The sequence below is a fragment of the Bicyclus anynana genome, chromosome 9, assembly GCF_947172395.1.
Source record: "Bicyclus anynana chromosome 9, ilBicAnyn1.1, whole genome shotgun sequence".
NCBI lineage: Eukaryota > Metazoa > Arthropoda > Insecta > Lepidoptera > Nymphalidae > Bicyclus > Bicyclus anynana.
In genome coordinates, this window is record NC_069091.1 from 15181930 (window position 1) to 15203676 (window position 21747).

Here is a 21747-nt window from a genome sequence, read left to right on the forward strand (position 1 = left end):
ATTATGTTGCTGTATGTCTGCTTATAATTCACTCTGTCACTGTGACTGTGAATGTTCCAATGAACTTAGATTTAGGTACGGTGAGATAAGGAGTCTCAGATTTGTTCAGTTGTATATTGTTGTTTAAAACTTGAAAATGCATTCGCCTTTGCCTTGGACAGTAAGCAAAGAACTAAAAAAAGCTCTGATTTACTCGTAAAAGGAAAAAAAACTGCTACAAAACAATGCTATGATGTCTAATGAAGAGTTTTATACACAAAGCTACCGGCTGCTTTATTAATATCCCGTGCAGGTTTGCGTACTAAAATGTTTCTAATACTGCATAGATATGAAGGGGCTCTAAAGTTTATTTTTTGTAAAGTAATAGCCTTAATATACCGTGATAGCCCAGTGGATATGATCTCTGCCTTCCATTCGAAGGGCGTTGAACTACCAATTTTTCAGCTATTAGTATGTGAATGTTAGGTTTCATTTTTTGTTTGTTTCCTTGCACCTGCGTTTTCACCTGAAGTTAAGTGACGATACAGAATCTAGTCTAATATGAAGGCGGGCAAACTTGCAAGAGGTACAAGATTATTTTCTAACTCACGATTTTGGGGGCGTCCGGACTGATTCAGGTCATGGTTACCCCTCTAAGCCGAGGTCCGAGTCTCATAGGAGATTCGCTTAGGCTTTATTGACGGCCTCAGTGGCGCAATGGTATGGCGCGATGGATTTACAAGACGGAGGTGCTGGGTTTGATTCCCGGCAGGGCTGATTGAGGTTTTCTTAATTAGTCCAGGTCTCTGGTGGGAGGCTTCGGCCAGTAGTTAGCACCCTACCGATAAAACATACCGGCAAGCGATTTAGCATTCCGGTATGAAAAATAAAACAAGTTTATTCTTCCCATACCTTGACGGTTTCTACGCGACATCGTAGAGGAACGCTAAAATGCTTGGCGGTACGTCTTCCTACGACCAGGCCAGACCTGAGCCAATTAAAAAAATATATAACCCGTGCCGGGAATCGAACCCACAACCTGTTGAGAACATATCACTACCAAAGTCATAAAATATTTTTGTCGTTGGCTATGACGTGGTGAACATTTTTCCGCGAACATTTTGTGCACTATTTAGGAAGGATCATGAATTAAGTACACTTGTTTGGCTGAGGTAAATATAATTCTTTGACTCCGAAAATGGACAATTTTATTATCCTTTTTGGCGGTATCTTTATCCCTTTCCAGATAAGAACCTTAAAAGGGATAAAAATAAGTACGTGGTGCTTAAATGTAAGGGTCAAAGCACACTGGGGACTGTACGCTTCATTTTACTGTATTTTTCTCTTTTTGTAAGTAGTTAAAATACAGCGTTTTAGAATTGAAAATAACGTGACTTACTGTGAAAGTGGTTGTGTTGAATATATATCCTTGTAAGAATTAGGATGTAAGAATTAGGAATATCCTTCTAAGAATTAGGATGTACGAATTAGGAATATCCTTGTAAGAATTAGGAAGAACAGTCCTCGGAAGGGCATTTCATACTCTAGCTTCGCGTATTAGAAAAGATGGTCTTGTAAGATTTTCAAAGATACTACTATAAAATACCTACTTACTACTCTGTCTCCGTGATCCTGATTAGACTATGTGGCTTTGGATCATGAGCTCCTGAGTTAATTTAAATATTAAGCTTTATTTCGTTCAAGAAACTCTTGGTAACGCTTGGGCTGTAAAGTTGATGGTGTTACTCCGTAGATAAGAGAACACCACTAACGTAAGCCCTCGGTTCTATTAATTATTATAATTAAAAACATTATCAAACTTGGAGCATTTTGGTTGTATTAGAAAAGCGTATTTTAACGTATCACTAATGACCGCTGATAATAATGTTGTCAAGGATCGCATCCTTACATTCATCATCACTAGGTTAAGGTCTTATACATACACAATAACTCACACAAACGGGGGAGCAGGCGGAAGTAAAAATTCTTATTGATAACATATTGGCAATAATTATTTGTAACGTGACGGGTAGAAGTGACAGTGATTGTACCATTATTTTGTGGTAGAGGAAACACATCGAGCAGGTCCCAGGACTTGACCTTGATAGTAGGTTTAAGGGAACCCTTTAGGATGGATCGACACTCACCTTCCCTGCCCGACAAGTTCTCCATGACCACACTGAACAATTTATGATAAACAATAACTACAACACAAAATATTATTGCACAAAATCACTTACGCGACTGGCAGCGTGACGGTGCCTACGCTGTCTAACAAACAACTGAGCTCAAGTCATCAAATACCCTCTCATTTTTACCAACACTGATGCCTTCCCTCTACAATAACATAAATAACTAATCACCTGTAATCGAGGAGCTTGTAACATTTTGTCTGCGATGGACAATGGTTCCAGTAACATATTGTCGGACATGAAGTCGCTAATGTGACCTCAGTCAAGATATCGCAGCGAGCATTAGTAGAGTGCGCCGCAATTTTTCACATAAAATATTCATTGTACAGTCTATCCGATGGAGTGTGGCTGGCTTCTTTTTTCACCCTCATTTGTATAATGCTGCTGCCTGCTGGTACCTGTAAATGAAGTGAATATTATTATTTTTTTATTTCATCCAACCTTCGCGCTTTGTTCTTGTGGTGTGGCGGCCGCATCCCGGCCAAGTTTCCATTAGCAGGGAAAGAGTGGAAATATATCTGTTATAAGTTTTACAGGAACTTTATGGTACTTTGGAAAACAGGTTGTGTTTATGAGATTTAGAATTTAAAATTCACTTCATATTCGAAATACATTATTCTTCACAAGTTAGCCCTTGACCACCTGAAGGTCAGCGCTGATGGAAGCGGGATAACTTGTTGGGAGTAGGATGAAAATCCACACCTTTCGATTTTACACGACATCGAACCGGAACGTTAAATCGCTTAGCGGTACGTATTTTCCGGTAAGGTGGTAATTATCCACGGTCGAAGCCTCCCACCAGCCAGACCTGACCAATTAAGAAATCCTCAATCGGCCCAGTCGGAGATCGAACCCAAGACCTCCGTCTTATAAATCCACTGCGCCACGGATACCGTCATATCGGGAGGTCATAGACTTCTCCAATAACGGGTGTATTTGCATGGTTTCATCCCTTTCATGAGCATAGGAATTAAACAAATAATCCTATAAGTTATTACCTTAATTGAAAATCGTTGAAAATTCTATGAAAACGATATTTTAAAACTCTTTTCATTTTATAAACTGCTGTTTTTGTTCAAAAAGTCATTATTCTAAACGTCAGTCCAATATGAACATGAAACTAGACATGGCAAAAAACTAAAACGAGCTCAAACCGTCATATACCATGTATTGAAAAGCTTAAACGCGATTGGACAGTTTTGTTAAAGGCTTTCCTTTATATTTATTGCCATCATTTTCCCAAACAATGCCCGATTTACAAACTTACTTCTGTCCTTCAAAAAATGATTCATACTATTTTATATCATAAACAATAGAGTCCAATTTCGAAGTGAATTAAGTTACGAGATCGAAATATTATTTGGTACTCGCCTGGCTGGTTGCCACGTAAAGTTGGTATGGAAAAAATCGTCTAGTCTGAAATAAAGGTGTAAGAATTGTTCAAATTCAAAACTTTTGATTGCGTGCATAAGTTACCCGGACATTTAATATTATTCATGGGACAACCAAGATCAGGATATTATCTTAAACGCCATATAAATGGTAATAATATGCATCTTTATGGTAAGAATATATTTAGTTTGTAAGAAGATTTTATTTATAGCATGAAAATTATGTTATGCATTGTTCTGAATGTCTACTGTTTCCGCTAATTTATTAAGTTATTTGTTCTAACTTAAATAAAGTGTTAATAAAATACAGCCATTCTTAATCTACTGTTTACTATTGATTTATAAAATACATTTTACAAGGACCCAGGGAAAAGAAAACTTTCCCTTTTAAAGTAAAATTGATAACTTCACTTCAGGCCACTTCTTCCAGAGTTTGTAAATCTAACTATAGATAATAATATTATATAGAGGTATAGTTGTGATGAAGGAAAATATCGGGAGGAATTAAACACCTGAGAATTTTCTTAAATCTCTAGGTGTGTGAAGTCTGCCAATCCGCACTGGGCCAGCGTGGTGGACTATAGGCATAACCCCTCTCATTCTGAGAGGAGACTTGTGCTCAACAGTGAGTCAAATATAGGTTGCTAATAATTATTGTTGTGATTGTAGGGGGTAATTTCTGGATTTACTGAACCAATTTGGAAAAGTCTTTTACCACAAGAAAGTCTCTCACGTTATTTCTGAGTGTCTCAGATTGTATTTTAAACCACAGGAACTGGAACTACGCGGCTGAAACCTTGCGCTAGTGGTTGATATAGGTACAACTCGTGCGGGTTAACTTGACAGTTAATGTTTGTACCTACTGTGTTTGTATGGTTGTGTTTGGTAGCCAGGTGTCTAGTAAATGCTCACGAGTCAGACTCCTACTCTGACTGCTTGACCTCAAATATTAAACGTAATTAAATATAAACCACCAAAGGTACTATAACAACATAGTGTGAATAACAAAGCAATGTCGTTAAAATCGTTTTTCTATTAATCCTTGTAATGTCCAGAAAGAATGTGTGAACTTTGTAACGGATCGCAAAAATCCCATTATGCATTTTAAATTAGCCATAAAACAGAAATGTGACAAAGAATTTGGCGCCATAAATCATACCTTGGCTAACCCCTGAAAAATAAAACCGCGCGATTCGAATCACGGACGTAAATAAAACGTTTATACAGCTATTTAGCGCCATTACAGCGGTTTGCCGCGAGGTGGGTTTTAAAATGTAAAATAGAGGGGTTAAGGTCTTTTTGGTCATTAATTTGTGGATATAATTGACGTGCTGTGATGCATGCGATTTGTTTGCATGTGTGTTCTTTTCAAATACAAATTCGTTTTTTTTTCGAGTAGGCTTAATCTAACACTTTAGATACTTGTACGTAAAGTTTGGTTATTGGTCTAATCATCAAAATTCATTTATTTCAATTAGGCTTACTTTACGAGCACTTTTAAAACGTCAAGTTATGTCATGATTTAATTTAATGGTAGTAAGTAAAGTCGAAAATTTAAAATTTAAGTTGCGAGGATTCCATATGCGCCTTGATCCGAGTTCGATTTGGAAAACTGTTTGGAAAGCAGGTTCTGCTGAAACGACGTAGCAAGAAAATTAATAGAAAATACACAAGTAAAGATGAAAACCTGGTTGATGAAAAAAACGTTTTCATAGATTTTCTTAAATTGTTTTGTTTTCAAAAATACGTTTTGCTAACAAAAAAAGCCAAAACAGTTAAAAACTTTGCTAAAATTGATCGTAACTTTGATGATATACGAACAATAGCAGGAAATGATTGGATAAAGAAAGACAGAGAGGTCTGGAAAAAGCTGGAGGAGGCCTTTACCCGAGAAGGGGTTCCGATCAATGGTAACGAAGAAAGCGACAGCAATTAATATATTAATGCATTTTTTTTGTTTATAATATTATGTTAGTAATTAAGTATTTCTTAACTTAAGTATTTTTTAAGAAATTAAATATCACGTGTCTCAATCGGTGAAGGAAAACATCGTGAGGAAACCTGCATACCAGAGAATTATCTTAATTCTCTGCGTGTGTGAAGTCTGCCAATCCGCATTGGGCCAGCGTGGTGGACTATTGGCCTAACCCCTCTCATTGTGAGAGGAGACTCGAGCTCAGCAGTGAGCCGAATATGGGTTGATGACGTAATTAAGTATAAAAATTGCTTGTACGTTATGTTATTTTTATTTGGATTGGAAATAAACAGGCTTATTATTATTATTATTATATTATTGATCATACAAATTGATAAATTCCTATTTGTATAGGGTTGTACCTTCAAAAAATAATAAAGGATATGACAAAATGCCCGTCGACTTATTCATGGTCCGGGGAACATTCTATCAAATGTCAAGAGTCGGCCTTCCCGGGATTCCCGGGATTGTTTTCACCGGGAGCATCGGGCCGTGAAATCAACGACATCATAGGGGCATAAACATCCTTTGAAATTGCAAGATTTCTATCTCCACTTCTCATACATTTCATTCGGAGCTGAGTAGTGTATTTTGATGTTAAAGTATAAAAGATTGCGAAAATACTACTGAAATACAATAGAAGCCTGCGATAGCCACACTAGCCTCGTTTTAAGTAGGTTGAATGTTTGTCTGCCCATGCTTCTACTTTTAGTAAATACGGCAACCAATTAAAGATTTTCATTTCATGAACAATCCATATTTGGCTCACTGTTAAGCACAAATCTCCTCTCAGAATGAGAGGGGTTAGGCTAGTAGTCCACCATGCTGGCCCAATACGGGTTAGCAGACTTCACACACGTAGAGAGTTAAGAAAATTCTCAGGTATGCAGGTTTCCTCACGATGTTTTTTCTTTCACAGTTTGAGACACGTGATATTTAATTTCTTAATATACATTACTGAAAAGTTGGAGGTGTATGCCCTGGACCGGATTTGAACCTACACCCTCCGTATCGAAGGCAGAGGTCATATCCATTGGACTATCACGGCTTTATTACGGTCTAATGGTTTGAATTAGAATTTTTAAATGGCTATATGCTGCAGCTAGCTACAGCATTATTCTGAGTGGGTGACCTTTATTTGGTCAGTGCGCTTTTTTTGTAGCCTAGCTTAGTTTAAGGGTCTTACTGACCAAATAAAAATATATTTTATCTTTCTTTCTTTTTACTTGGACGTTTGAAGGGCTGGACCCCAGCAACTTGATACCTTCCAAATCCACCACAGTCAAACATCATAATTGACTACTACTTCATAAAAAATCTTAAAAGGTATGTCTAGCTATCGCATGCTCTCAGTTTGTAACCGAAATATGACAAAATGTCTGCCGAGGTCGTGGAACCGTTTAGAATGAATCGCTGTCATGACTTACGGATAAATATTCCGCTATATTCCAACTACAATATGTTTAGCGTCTGCGATATCAAATGCCATGAATATTTTTGGCATTCCCATTTGAATTTGACCTTCCTGCAAGCTTGTGATATAAGTATAATGTTTAGATATTTGATTTTGCGGAGCTACATATGTTTTGCAACGTGGCGAATACTCATCACGTTTAGAAAAGTTCTTGTATTTCTGGTTAGAAAACTTTAACTTACCTAGCTTGAACTTAGCCTATTTGTTGCTTAAGTTACAGTTATTTTATTTTGAAAATTGTATGAAATTCCTTTTAGTAGTTTTGATATTTGAAAAGAGACTGCATTGTAAGTTAATATATTAGAAACTTCATTAAATCCGTGAAGTAAAAAAAAATTGTAAATTAAGTTAGTTTATATTCTCACTCGCGATATTGTAATCTGTCGATATATTGTAAACTGGACCTACTGATTACAATTTAACGTGTTATTTTTCGGTATATTAAAATCTATCAAAGTGAAACCGTTATATTCTCAATCAGGATAAATTTACCATAGAAATACAAAAATATTACAGCGGGCTCAATAAAAATAGTAATAAATTACAAAGGACAATTCAAAGAAAAAAGAAAAAGAGAGTGAGATTATAAACTAACATATTTTACAGTTTAACGGTGACATACATATTTACATGATAATAATTTTGGTGAATTCCCGAACAGGTCTAGTTCAGTTTGTTCATAATTATAAGTTTATTCATAGAACCCAGCGTAAACATACGCAAGTTTAACTTCTTATACTTATTTCATATGTATATGGACATTTCTAAATTAATACAAATTGATCAAAGGAATGCAACCCAAATACAGAAACTAATAAATCCACTGAATAATCAATAAATAACGCAGAATGACTTGCGATTAAGAGCCTGAAATGCTCAGACTTTCCTCATTTTATTAAAACGGTCAGTTGACCCTGTTCGTACTATATACCCCTCTCATTCTGAGGAAATACTCGAGCTCAGCAGTGAGTCGAATATGGGTTGATAATGGTAATGTTAATTGAGGAGCATTACAACGTTGTTAAAAATGTTGTGTTTTATGCTTCTACTGGTTGAATTTTAGTCTTCCCTTGTTCAGGTGGTTGAGGCATCAGACACTACAATAGTGATTAGGCGTTTTTTTTCTCTTTCTATCGTGTTACTTTTATAAAGTGACGAGGGTCTAGCCACCGCAGCTTTTATAAACAAGTTCCAATTTACTAAGAGATCACGATCAGTCTCAATATGACCCTGTCAGCTTAATTGACGAATGCCCAAGTTGGGAGGACCTCTACGCAAGATTTCTCGAAGGATCTATCAATCGTGTGTCAATTAAATCACGACTTCACCTAAAGTCGGTGACCTTTCCGTAACTTAGACATCCACACGAAGACCAATATATTAAAAGCGAAAGTAACTAATTTTCGCAACAGCAACACACAAAAAAGTTGTAGAAAATACATTTCAGACTTCACACAAGAGAGTTAAGAAAATTTTCATGTATGCAGGTTTCCTCACGATGTTTTTCCTTCACCGTTTGAGACACGTGATATTTAAATTCTTATCCACTAGGCTATCACGTCACTCAGCAGTTAGTTTCATAGATAGACATAGACAGCCGATAGATGTCCACCGCTGGACATAGGCGTCTTGCATGGACCTCCAAGCACAACGATCTCGAGCCGCCAGCATCCAGCGACTCCTTACAACCCGCTTGATATCCTAGTGAGGTGTCGACCAACACTGCGCTTTCCAGTGCGGGGTCGCCATTCCAGAACTTTGGGACCCAAACGTCCATCGGCTCTTCGAACTATGTGGCCTGCCCATTGCCTCTTCAGTATTGCGACTCGCTGAGCTATGTGAGTGACTTTGGTTCGTCTGCGGATCTCCTCATTCGATCACGCAAAGAAACTCCAAGCATAGCTCGCTCCATCGCCCGCTGAGTGACTTTGAGCCTTCTAATAAGGCTCATAGTCAGCGACCAAGTCTCGGATCCGTAGGTCATCACTGGCAACACGCACGCATCAGTTTCAACCTAGAAATAGTCAAATAAGTAAGCGCGAGCTTTTGCATTACCGTTTTCTTCCAAGGTTGGTTTACAAATATTTTTTCATATCGCATGCTACTAACTGAAAACTTTATTCGTCAATAAAAACAAAAATATTCAATTACCCAAAGCAAACTTAAATGAAAGCTTTAAGTATCCATTACGAGCATAAAGATAACTATGGAACTAAGGAAGTAACAGTAAAATTTTCCTGAAATAAAATTAGCTTTTCCCCTTTTGTGTTGGGGCAGCAAATCATAGTAATGATCGCATTACCTAATCAGATCACTTGAAAGGTAACTTTGTAATTTATTTTCCAACGGGCAAAAGCCTATGTAACTAGTGAAGTATTTCTGTTAACAGTTTTAATGGTAAATGGCACGCCACACAGGTGTATGAACATTCGGCCATTTCTTTTTTGTGTTTTTGGCATAATTAATTTTGATGAATTAGCTTACGATGGCAATAATTTATAACGGTTTTGAGTATTTTTTATAAAGAATATTTTAATTTATTCTTTGTGTTGGAGTGGCATAGAAATTAGGATTTTATATACAACTAGCTGACGCCGCGCGGTTTCACCCGCGTGGTTCCCGTTCCCGTAGGAATACAGGGATTATATATAGCCTATAGCCTTCCTCGATAAATGGGCTATCTAACAGTGAAGGAATTTTTCAAATCGGACCAGTAGTTCCTGAGATTAGCGCGTTCAATCAAACAAACAAACAAACTCTTCAGCTTTATAATATTAGTATAGATAGTATAAGTAGGAGTTAACCGCAGTGAGAAGTAACATTTGCTTTATATCTATACTAATATTATAAATCTGAAGATTTTGTTTTTTTGAACGCGTTAATCTCAAGAACTATTGGTCCAATTTGAAAAATTTTTTCAGTGTTAGATAGCCCATTTATTGAGGAAGGTATATATTATACCCGTATTCCTACGGGATCGGAAACCAAACAGGTGAAATCGCGCGGCGTCAGTTAGTCAAAATATATAGTACACTATTTGATTCTTTCTATATCCGATTAAAAAAAATTTAAACCATCCATTCGATGTTTCCAAAACGCTTATACAGGGTGATTCGGACTTTAGTGCGGACATTTTTTTTCGTGGTTCTGTATCATTAATAGAACATAAATCTACAAACAGTTCGATACATTTTATGTAAATTTTTTTTTCAATTTATGTCTCAGAAATAACAAAATAATGGACACATTCCCAAACAAACTGCGCAACTGCTGGCGGCACTTTGTAAGACGCCGACAAAGAAATACCGGCAGTAGTCATATCGCTTCGGCTTCGGTTTGCGTAATAATAATCATCATTTGTATTTCATTATTCCAATCGAAAGTTCATAATTTTTATAGTCTCTGTTTTAATTTTTATTATAATTACTACGCATTATTGATGGTCCTAAGCCCAATAAAGTATGAAGGGAAAATCGATACTCAACTCAAAAGTGACGACCTTTAATTATTATAAAAAATAATAGGTACAAAAATAAATAAACGTAGAAAGGTCAACGGCCCTCAGCGCGGGCGCTCGCTAACCTAGTACCTACCAGCTGATTTTGTAGTTGCCTATTACTGTGCTATTACTTAGTACAGCGATAGGGTGACCCTCAAATTCTGTTTAAATGTTTAAACTTTAGCTAACGATAACTTTGTTATTTTTGAGTTAAAAAAAAAAAGAAAAAATACGTGATCATTAAATTTTGTTTATGTACAAAATATAAAAATATCTGTACTAAAAAAAATTTCTTCCTGTATTAGAAAATGCAATAATACTTATGTATTCTGTGATAATACAAATATGGTTAAAAGAAAACAGTAGGACAGATTTTGCCGGCGTCCGCAATTTTCCAATAATTAATTTACAAGAATGGTTTTTCGTGTGAAACAATTAACCTATCGTAACGATCATAAATTATTTTGCCAATTATTTTGTCAAACCAGATAGAAATGGTCCAAAAGAAGTTCCTCCGTTCAATGCACTACAGCAGGGCTAGCACGGGCAAGGGAGAAATTTATCCACGGGGAGAGGATAAAACGTTTATCCCCCACACTCGTTTTATCCACTCACCGCGCATGGGCACGTCGGTGGATATAATATCCCCGGTGGATAAACGGAGGGAAAGACTTGTCAACCCATTTGTATATATCTTATAAATTGGCATTAGGTATATTAATAGTCCGAAATAAACGTAAATTTGATAATATTTGGTTATTTTGTGCATATTATTTATCTGTTTTCTGTTGGCATTGTTTTGTTTGGTGATTGTTTTTTGCGGTGGTTTGTAGTAGGTATCTATAGTATCTATCATACTAGCGGACCCGGTCAAGCTTCGTTTTGACATAAGTGCACTTGTTCTCTATCCCTACTCTACCCTTCTTTACCTCTACCCCTACCCTACCCCTGCCCTACCCCTACCCTACCCCTACCCTACCCCTGCCCTACCCTACCCCTACCCTACCCCACCCCTACCGCACCCCTACCCCAACCCTATCCCACCCCTACCCCGCCCCTAACCCCCCCCGCTATTATAATTTATTCGCTGTCAATTTCTGTAAAACCAACGCTGGAAAGCGCGCGCCTGTGCGTCGACTTGTGGACACCAACAACAAGCTATTTGACGAAGTAGACGTATTTGCCTTGTTCGAACCCCAATATAAAAAGGCCATCTCAATCACTCTTCAAAAATTAAATATCCCTGTACCTGAGTAGTAATAGTGTCTTAATTCTTATTATTAGATCTCTTATTATAATTATTATTACATTTTTTTTTTCTTACCTATTTGTGTTTCGTTGTATTTTTAATTATTATTGTTATAATTCTCTCTTTTTTTTATATAGATTTATGTTTGTTTGTCTTTTTTTTTGTAATTGATTTGTTTGTGTATTTTGTGACGCCATTATTTTCGTATGTGTATTCGTGGATAGTATTGTTGTTTACATGTTTAAACTATTTTTACGTTTACTTTTAGATTTAAGAAATAATATGTAAATGTTAACTATCCCTAAGAAATAAAAATAAAAAATAAAAATGATGTAGTTACCATTATAGCTTTTTATACAATCAATTAGAATTAATAACAGATTATGAGCCGTAATAGTCCTTAGGATATGATCTCTACCTTCGATTCAGAGGGCGTAGGTTCGTATCCGGTCCGGGGCATGCACCTCCAACTTTTCAGTTGTGTGCATATTAAGAAATTAAATATCACGTGTCTCAAACGGTGAAAGACAACATCGTGAGGAAACCTGCTTACCTGAGAATTTTCTTAATTCTCAATGTGTGTGTAGTCTGCCAATCCTCATTGGGCCAGCGTGATGGACTATTGGCCTAATTGCGTATTGGACTCATTCTAAGAGGAGACTCGTGGTCAACAGTGAGCCGAATATAGGTTGCTAATGATGAACAATAGATTAGAATACTGCAGTTGATCCTCCTAACATAGCTCGTTCCATCGCTCGCTGTGTGACTCTGAGCCTTCTTATGAGGCCCATAGTTAGCGTCCAAGTCTCGGAAACATAGGTCATCACTAGCAACACGCACTGTTCGAAAACTTTTATGTTAGGAGTATCTCTGCGTGATCGAATCAGAAATGAGGAGATCCGCAGAAGAACTAAAGTCACCGACATAGCTCAACGAGTTGCGAAGCTGAAGTGGCAATGGGCGGGGCACATAGTTCGTAGAGCCGATGGACGTTGGGGTCCCAAGGTGCTGGAATGGCGACCCCGCACTAGTAGGCGCAGTGTTGGCCGACCCCCCACCAGGTGGACTGACGACATCAAGCGAATCGCAGGAATTCGCTGGATGCAGACGGCTCAGTATCGTGATGTTTGGAAGTCCCTACAAAAGGCCTATGTCCTGCAGTGGACGTCCATCGGCTGCTATGATGATGATGATGATAATGACTGCAGTTGTTTTTAATTAAGGAACTATGCCTTTAAACTGAACATGTTCCAGTATTTCCACAGTCGTGTAGGCGAGAGACAAACGCAGAATCTCAAGCTCTGTAACAGTAGAGCTATTGAGGCGTATATTACCTTAGTCGGACAGTATAAACAGGTGGAGGCATTGGACAAACACCGTGTCACAGGCTCATAGCGTGCCGCGATCGCGTGCCACCCTCAGTTTATTGTGTTTGGGACTATTAACATTCTTATAGGGGAATGTTTAGATAACTCTCGACTGGTGGCAGAAAGCCCTTCGTGTCTCGTGTGTGCCCGATATGGGCCTTGGGCCCATTGATTTACTGTGTATCGATATCTGAGCCCTGCGCGAAGGTCGCCGGTATTTGATCAATTTTGCTTTGATATTTCATTGCATATACGTATTTTAAAAAAAAAATAATTTAAAAAAAAACCTCAAAATTTAAAAATTAATACACCTTATACCTAAAAAAAAATAAGTCAGCTTTTCATAACGCTATCATAAACAACACAAGCTTCGTCTAGCGTATAAACTTGTGCCTAAACTGTGTGCGTAGGAACAGGAAGTTCTTGCTATCCGTAAGGTGTGTCTCTATTAAAAAACTATACATTGTTTTTAATACGATAATTCAGATTTTGAGTGGGCTACATTTATTTTTCAGCTGAATGTAGCCCACTCAAAATTCACAGTAGAAAGTAATTAATAAAAACATTTTCCTTTCCAATTTCAAAATGCATATCCACTGCGATAAGTCGCTGCTTAAAATTCAAACGGATATAGCGAAACGCGAGCGTCACTATTCCAATATACTGAGAGAATTTTCAATTTTAAGCCTCGAACGGGAAAGCGGGTAGAATTAAAATAAAACACGTATCGTCACCAGGAGTCACGTAAAAACCATCCATCAGCTGCCGGGCCCTTTATGCCGCGGTATTGACGCGGAGCGAATTTTTGAAAAATGCAAAAAAGGTCCGCGAGATCTCACGTAGTGTCCATTTATTCCGACTTCGGATTCTTGGGGGGTTGACAGGTCACCCCCGGGTTTCCGTTTTCAATGAACTTCGCAGTTTAATTGAGTCCGCTTCCTGTTTCCCAGTTGTCGCTTTGGTTGTCTGTTTATTGTTACGGCTGCTTTGTTAATGTTTCACAGTCCATTGGGTGTTTTGTGTCTATTGTTTTCGCTTGCAATAGTCCACAAACTACGAAATTAACTACATATAGTTCTGGCCTTTAAAATAATTTTCAGTTCCCTAACCATAATTATATCAAACAAATGGATTAGATTCCAGAGCTGTGAAGATAGTTAAAACCATAATCTTAAGATTAAAACGATTATATTGTACCTTTTAATGTCACGTTGCATCGCACGTTCAACTTAGATTTAATCTATTTCATCTAGTTCTCTATAGAACTAGATGAAATAGATTAGGATTTGAAAGTTATGTTTAATAGTCATCATCATCATCATCATATTAGACGATAGACATAGGACTGCAAGACATAGGCCTTTTGTAGGAACTTCCAAACATCACGATACTGAGCCATCCATCCCGCAAATCCCTGCGACTCGCTTGATGTCGTCAGTCCATCTGGTGGAGAGTCGACCAACACTGCGCTTTGTAGTGCGGGGTCGCCATTCCAACACCTTGGGACCCCAACGTCCATCGAACTATGTGCCCCACCCATTGCCACTTCAGCCTCGCGACTCGTTGATCTATGTCGGTGACTGGTTCTTCTGTGGATGTTTAATAGTAAAAAATAGCAATAGAATTATACTAGCTCGAAATTTATTATTTATTAGTTTTATTCGTGAGGTTAAAATTCTATACATTAGCTGGCATTTTCCTTTAGATTTTAATTGGACCTTGGAGCAAAACAAAGGCTATTTTGTATACCGGACCCATGGTACTCGCGGGATGTTTTAAAAACGGATTTTCACAAGAACGGAGTTGCGAGCATCCGCTTGTACTAAATACAATGTTTTGTTGCAGAACACCAAAATGCAGCAGCGGTTCCCCACACCGGGAGCGCAGAAGACGAGAAGAAGAGTCCAGCTCGTCAGGCTTCAGCGCCGCCCTACACCGCGCGCCGCCCCCGCCGCCGCCCGCCCTGCTGCGCCGCCTGGGGGTCAAGGAACCCACTGGTGTGGGCAAGGTTAGTCAGAAATCACACTAATATTATAAAGGCGAAAGTTTGTGTGTAAGTGTGTAAGTATGTTTGTTCCTCTTTTACGCTGCGGCTACTGAAGCGATTTCGCTGAAATGGAAATAGATTTTACTCTGGATTAACACATAGGTTAATTTTGATCCCGTAATATCCATAGTTCCCACGGTATTTGTGAAAAACTGAATTATAATTATAATAAATATATAAATGGATATTTGTTTATTCAAAGGTTAGAAATACGAAAAAGAATATTTTATTTAGTGAAGGAACTCAAGCAAGCATATCGTATATTTTTTTATGAATATTTGCCGTATCTTTTAAATATGACCAATATTCATTTCCCTCCAACTAGTCGAAAAAGACTGTGTTAGGAGTGGGTACGACAATAATCCAACGGACGGGGATCGAACCACGGACCTCTCGGAGATATAACTTAGTTCATGCCTTCACAGTAATGTAACGTTAAAATGGGCTGAAAACTATGACTAACTACAATCAAGCAAACTTATCTGTCTCGATAAATATAAAGCACCTTAACAACAATTACTGAGCGTCCGCAATGCTCAAGTACGAAGTGGCTCTTAAAATAAATTCGAACAATAATTCGCGCTAATGTGCGGATAGAACGGGCCCGAGTCACGCGGCTTAGCTAAGCTAAAACCGATTGTGGAGCGACTTACGATTGTCTGAAGCTAACTTGTAGTGGTAAACTGTGATACCACTACAACTACTACAAAAACATATGGTTTCGTACCATCCAACCAATACCTGTAAGTAGTGTATGTCTGCAAAACACAATTATTGAATGAAAGTCTGTCAGGTCTAACAATTCCCACTAAGAATCTTACAAATAAACCCTGAGTGGCACAGAATGACATTGAATGGAGTCACGCACTTTTGAACGATGTGTATAGGGTTATAGGATCCTTTGACTGTTAACAAACACTCCCCTTTTCCACTCAAGTCACTCTCCCCGCCTATCCCATAAAAACCCAAGATTATCATCCAACAAAGGTGTGGACGGATCGAACGCCTCGACAAAGTCTTAACATCTCTTAAATCGCCAGCACTCGGTCTCCCAATACTCCCCACCTAGCTTCGTACAATCTATACTCATGACGACACGAGACGACTGATCATTGCTGGATATAGGCCTATAAAACACGGTCTTTAGCCAACTCCATCCAGCGGCTCTGTCACACACTTGGTAAAGGTCCACCTGATAAGGGGTTGTTCTTTACGGTGCGGGGTCACCATTCCAGCTTATTGGGACCCCAACTTCCATTATTAGTTTAGCGTTTATTACATATTTAGCAATAAAACCCAGCTGTTATTCTTTTATTGCCCCTATATAGTTTATGGTAGCTTGTCATTCTCACTGAACTATAGTGCCAAGGTGCCAGGCGCTCTCTAATTGGTTGCGTTTAATGAGACAACTGATGATCCGGCGCTAATGAGGGTCTTTAACGACGGAGCGGAGATATAACTCTTTTATTAGCTCGGCCTTTAACAAATAGAAGCTTTATTTGATGAGATTCGAGATAAATCGTTTTAAATTTGTTTAAAAAGTGTGAAATCTCACACAATCACTTAAGCACTTTGTTAAAGTTTATAAAGCTAAAGAGATTTCTGTTTAAACGCGCTAAACTCTGGGACTATGACCATTCAGATTTATTCTAATAAAAAAAATCTATTTTGGGACGGTGAAAAGGAATGTAAGATTGTTCGAAACTTTCGTACTTATTTATAATTCATGTAAACCAGTTACACGCACTTTCATTTATTATGCTGTTTGGTAGTAAAATGCAGTAATGGTTGGTTGTAACGTCAACTGTTGCTACAAGAAAAATGATTAGTAATATGATGAGGCGCGCAGTGGTGCGGCAAATCCGCTTCACGCGCTAACAAGCAGGCGGATCAAAGTAGATGAACTTTGCTCTTTTGGTCCTTTTCCCAATAAACAAGAATAATTTTGCAAAGTATAAACCATTCGATATCAGCTTAGTAGAACAACGAAGCTATGTTGTTGCTACGGTCTGAAAAAAGCTATGCATATTAGAATTTTGGGAATTCTTATAAATTCAAATTGACGTCGCCTGCTTGCTTTTTTGTTCGTCTCTACAAGAAGACACAAGCAATACTGGGGTAGTGTCCGTTAAAAAAGGAAAAGTCAAGTAAATAGGCACAGCTGTACTTACTCTCCTTTCCTCGAAGTTTAACAGGGCAATTTCGACCACCCGTAACTTTGTCATGAATAATCCTAAAAACATACATTATCAGTCATCACGAGAGCATAACATACTTGGATATATTACCATAATGATTTATCTAAAGCAACAAATTCAAGTACTAAAAGTAATATAAAAAACACTCTAATTGGAAAAGTCTAACCTTATTTAAAGGTTCAACTTCCATTTTTCCCTTACACCTAAATTTTCAAGCCAATTGCTGACGAATAATGTGATCGTAACTTGCCATTACTAAGAATAAGGCTAAAAAGGCGATAACTGAGTTAGAACTGAATTTAATCACCAACTCAACGTCCGCTTGCGAACTGAATTCGGAATGAGCCAATTTCGACCATTAATTGGACCCGATTCGACCCAAATTGGACAATGAGTATAGCGTTGAACGATCGAAATCACATTGCTTACGTAAATACGATGTGATAATAAAAACGATTGAAAACGATTTATAAAGAAATATTTATACACAGGAAAAACACGCTCGCGAATACATTTGTGTATAATTTGGGTTATTGGTTAATTTACTGGCACTTCTATTGGTTAATTTACTGCTGGTTAATATAGATGAAAACCTGATTCCCTGTGAATTATTTCATTCCTTATTCTTTTCCAAATTCCGCATTCATTTTTCGAAATTCCTTAGTGCCTGAAGACAAAAGTCTTCGAACAGTGCGTGTTGCCAGTTGACTTGGTCGCTAACTATGGGCCTCATAAAAAGGCTCAGCTCAGAGTCACACAGCGGGCGATGGAACGAGCTGTGTTAGGAGTATCTCTGCGTGATCGAATCAAAAATGAGGAGATCCGCAGAAGAACCGTCCGTCACTGACATAGCTCAACGTGTCGCGAAGCTAAAGTGGCAATGGGCGGAGCACATAGTTCGAAGAGCCGATGGACGTTGGGGTCCCATAGTGTTGTAATAGAGACCCCGCACTAGAAAGCGCAGTGTTGGTCGACCCACCACCAGGTGAAATGACGACATCAATCGAGTCGCAGAGATTCAGGTGGCTCAGTATCATGATGTTTGGATGTCCCTACAAAAGGCCTATGTCTCCCAGTGGACGTCCATCGTCAATCATGAAAAAATAATTATCTTTATCATCATATCTGTTAATGATAATTCATTTTTCACTTGAACATTGGTAAGGTTTTAAGTAAGAAAAAGTTAAAAACAAAACTAATTCTATGTAAATAAAATCGAATTTGAAATTAAACCGCGGGTAGCGGTATCTTGTTGTAATATACAAAGCGTCCCATAAATGGGTACCACAACATTCCGAATATTTACTTGAAATATATGTAATGGCATAGACCCACTGAAATGGCCAAAAAGTGGTACAAAAAATTTTGCTAGAGCCGCAACGGCGCAAAATTTGCAATTCAGGAAATAATCTATGGCCACGATAAGGCCGTAGAACGCGGCCGCAAAAACCTAGCACATGTTGGCTTAAGATAACAGGATTCGGTGAGCGGGCCATAGGTTCGCTTTTAATCATTGTTACTTCACTTACCAATAGGCATTCCCAAATTTGACGGTGCGTGTTAAGGTCAAATATTAAAATTATGTGTTTTAAACTATGATTATTATTAACTATGTAATTTAGATTTTTAGTGAATGTAGTAGACTGTTTATTTGGTTTATTCTAAGAACCTGCCTTCCGAACTAGTGGTAGAGTGACTAATATTGACGTTTGATAATTTATAGATATAGTTGCGACAAATTTATCAGGTCATGTAGACATGTGGCACTTAGATTCTCTTTTTACGTACGCTAACGCTTCGAAAACTAAGAAAACTCTATGGTAATGACAAATCCCATGGATAACTTGATCACATGACCTGTCGAAAACAAATGACATTATCATACATTTTGTTAGCTTTCGAAACGTTAGCGTTTGTAGAAACAGAATTGACGCGCCATATAGCTTCAGGCCCTAGCCTGGTGAGGGTATCGCTAATTTTAGTATAATAAGCGGTGACTGCCGCGACGTTAGTTCCAGTTTAGGCCACCGGGTCGAAAGGTATGTGGCGCAAAAAAATTGAAATGATGACGAAAGTCATATTATCAGCAAGTAACACAGGCTTTATTTTATCCCTGTATTCCCACGGGAACGAGAACTACACGAGGCTTCACTAATAATAACATAAAGTATGTACCTATAGTAAAACAAAGGGTCCCCCTTCGTGAACGTTTAAAGTAAAGAACAAAACAAAACAACAGTTAAAGTAAAATCCGAAGCGCCTTTTGCTGTCAATTTGTACCAACCAATGAGATACTGGACGCTGCCCACGGGATTAAACTCCTTATTGATTCGACCCGTTTTTATGTACATCGGCCCGAGACAGAAGCTGAAGCGGAAACATCCGCGGAGCGAATCTTCTCTGATATTCATATTTTTTTTTCCACAATTTAACAGATAAAGTGTGGATTTATATTATCTGTGTTTCCTATTATACCTTTAATTTAAACATTTTAATAGTCGTCTCTGTTATAGTTATCTAAGTAAGTAAGGTTTTTTTTCCAAATAAGAAAAACCTGTACGTGGATGACCAACAGGTGGAGAATAAACAATAACCATAATATATAAACTATGGTTGAGGTTTTGTCATAGATTTATATAAAATAGGTTTTTATTTAGACCATTCTTACTTTTAACCGCTTTCTATAGTTCCATTGGAGGTCGTCATATATCATGCATGTTTGTAAATCCGTGAAATTCTCATAAACTAGTTCGAGTTGGTGGGCTTCTAGGATATAAATGAATATGTTTCTCGAAAATATTCAATCAATTCTTTAAAAACAATAATCGCTATTTCTTATGACGTAGACCAAAGCCTCGAGTAGGTAGTAGATGATTTATACAGTGGGGGTGCACGTTATTGATACGTATTACAGGCCTACATCTTTCTTTCTTCTTTGATGTGCACGTGCTCCGTAGAACGTATCAATTTGCCTTGTTTTCGATGTTCTTTGCAATATTTTTGCAACAATAAGGCAAAGTGAATTGATGGGCTGAACGAGTCTGAACTGAATATCTGTGTATGGTATATATTGATGGATATATGATGTATTTGTGACACATTTATGTTAGTCCATGACCGGAATCTCACCTGATAGTAAGTGATGATGCATTCTAGGATGGAAGCGAGCTAAGTTGTTAGAAGTAGGAGGAAAATCCCTTCCGGTTTCTACACGACATCGTATTTACGTACGCCTTTGCCGGTAGGGTGGTAACTAGCCATGGCCGAAGCCTCCCACCGCTAGACCTGGACAAATCAAGAAAACCTCAAACGGCAGAGGGATTGAACCCAGGACCTGGTGGCCAAAAATGTATACTTCTATTAACTGTTTTAAGAGTAGTAGAGTTTTAGTAACAGCATTCATTCGTATGGAAAAAAATCCTGTGTTCTGCTCGAACTGGGAACTACTTCCCCACCCATTTCCGCTTTAGCTTTGCAACTTTATCAACAAAGTCTGCGGCAGATCTCCTCATTTCTGTTTGAATCCCGCAGAGATTCTTCGAGTAGAACTCACTCCATCGCCCGCGGAGTGACTCTGAGTCTTCTTATGAGGCTCGTGATAGCTACAATTTTTATGAGGTTGATCGTGAGCCGTGGTAGCCCAGTATATATGATCTCTGCCTCCGATTCCGAAGGGTGTGGGTTTGAATCCGGTTCGGAGCATGCACCTCCAACTTTTCAGTTGTGTGCATTTTAAGAAATTAAATATCACATGTTTCAAACGGTGAAGGAAAACATCGTGAGAATTTTCTTAACTCTCTGCTTGTGTAAAGTCTGACAATTCGCATTGGGCCAGCGTGGTTGTCTAACTTCCTTATTCTGAGAGAAGACTCGAACTCAGCTGTGGGCCGAATATGGGTTGATAACAACTTATCTACAAGCTAGTAGGTACATCACTAGATGGAAGGTTTTATTAACAAATTCATATATTTTCGAGGGCTCTCATAGTGGGTCGTATCCAATAAATGGAAATATTCGGTGAGTTATCCGGTCAATATACATTCCTCACTTCCTCGTCCAACAATATAATGATAACGTGTACCTACCTACTGATAACGTGTACCTACCTACTGATAACGTGTACCTACCTACTGATAACGTGTACCTACCTACTGATAACGCGATACAAATACAATGTTATTGGTTTTTATTTCCCCATTGTCACTACCTTTTTTTGTTTTGGAGGGAAATCTCTTTCTGAGATAACCGACTTATCTACTGGGGACAACACGGGTTCGTCATCATTATTATCAACCCATATTCGGCTCACTCCTGAGCTCGAATCTCCTCTCAGAATGAGATTGTTTAGGATAATAGTCCACCACGCTGGCCCAATG

General features: G+C 38.1%; 1 protein-coding gene across 4 annotated transcripts in view; it reads left to right on the forward strand.

The window, feature by feature from the left end:
• LOC112049579 (kinesin-like protein CG14535) overlaps positions 1–21747 on the forward strand; it is a 413102-nt gene that overhangs the window by 330270 nt on the left and 61085 nt on the right. For all 4 annotated transcript variants that reach the window (XM_052883591.1, XM_052883593.1, XM_052883594.1 and 1 more), the window contains one exon: positions 14972–15134. In XM_052883591.1, coding sequence (XP_052739551.1) covers positions 14972–15134 — 163 coding nt within the window. The remainder of the gene's footprint in view (positions 1–14971; positions 15135–21747) is intronic.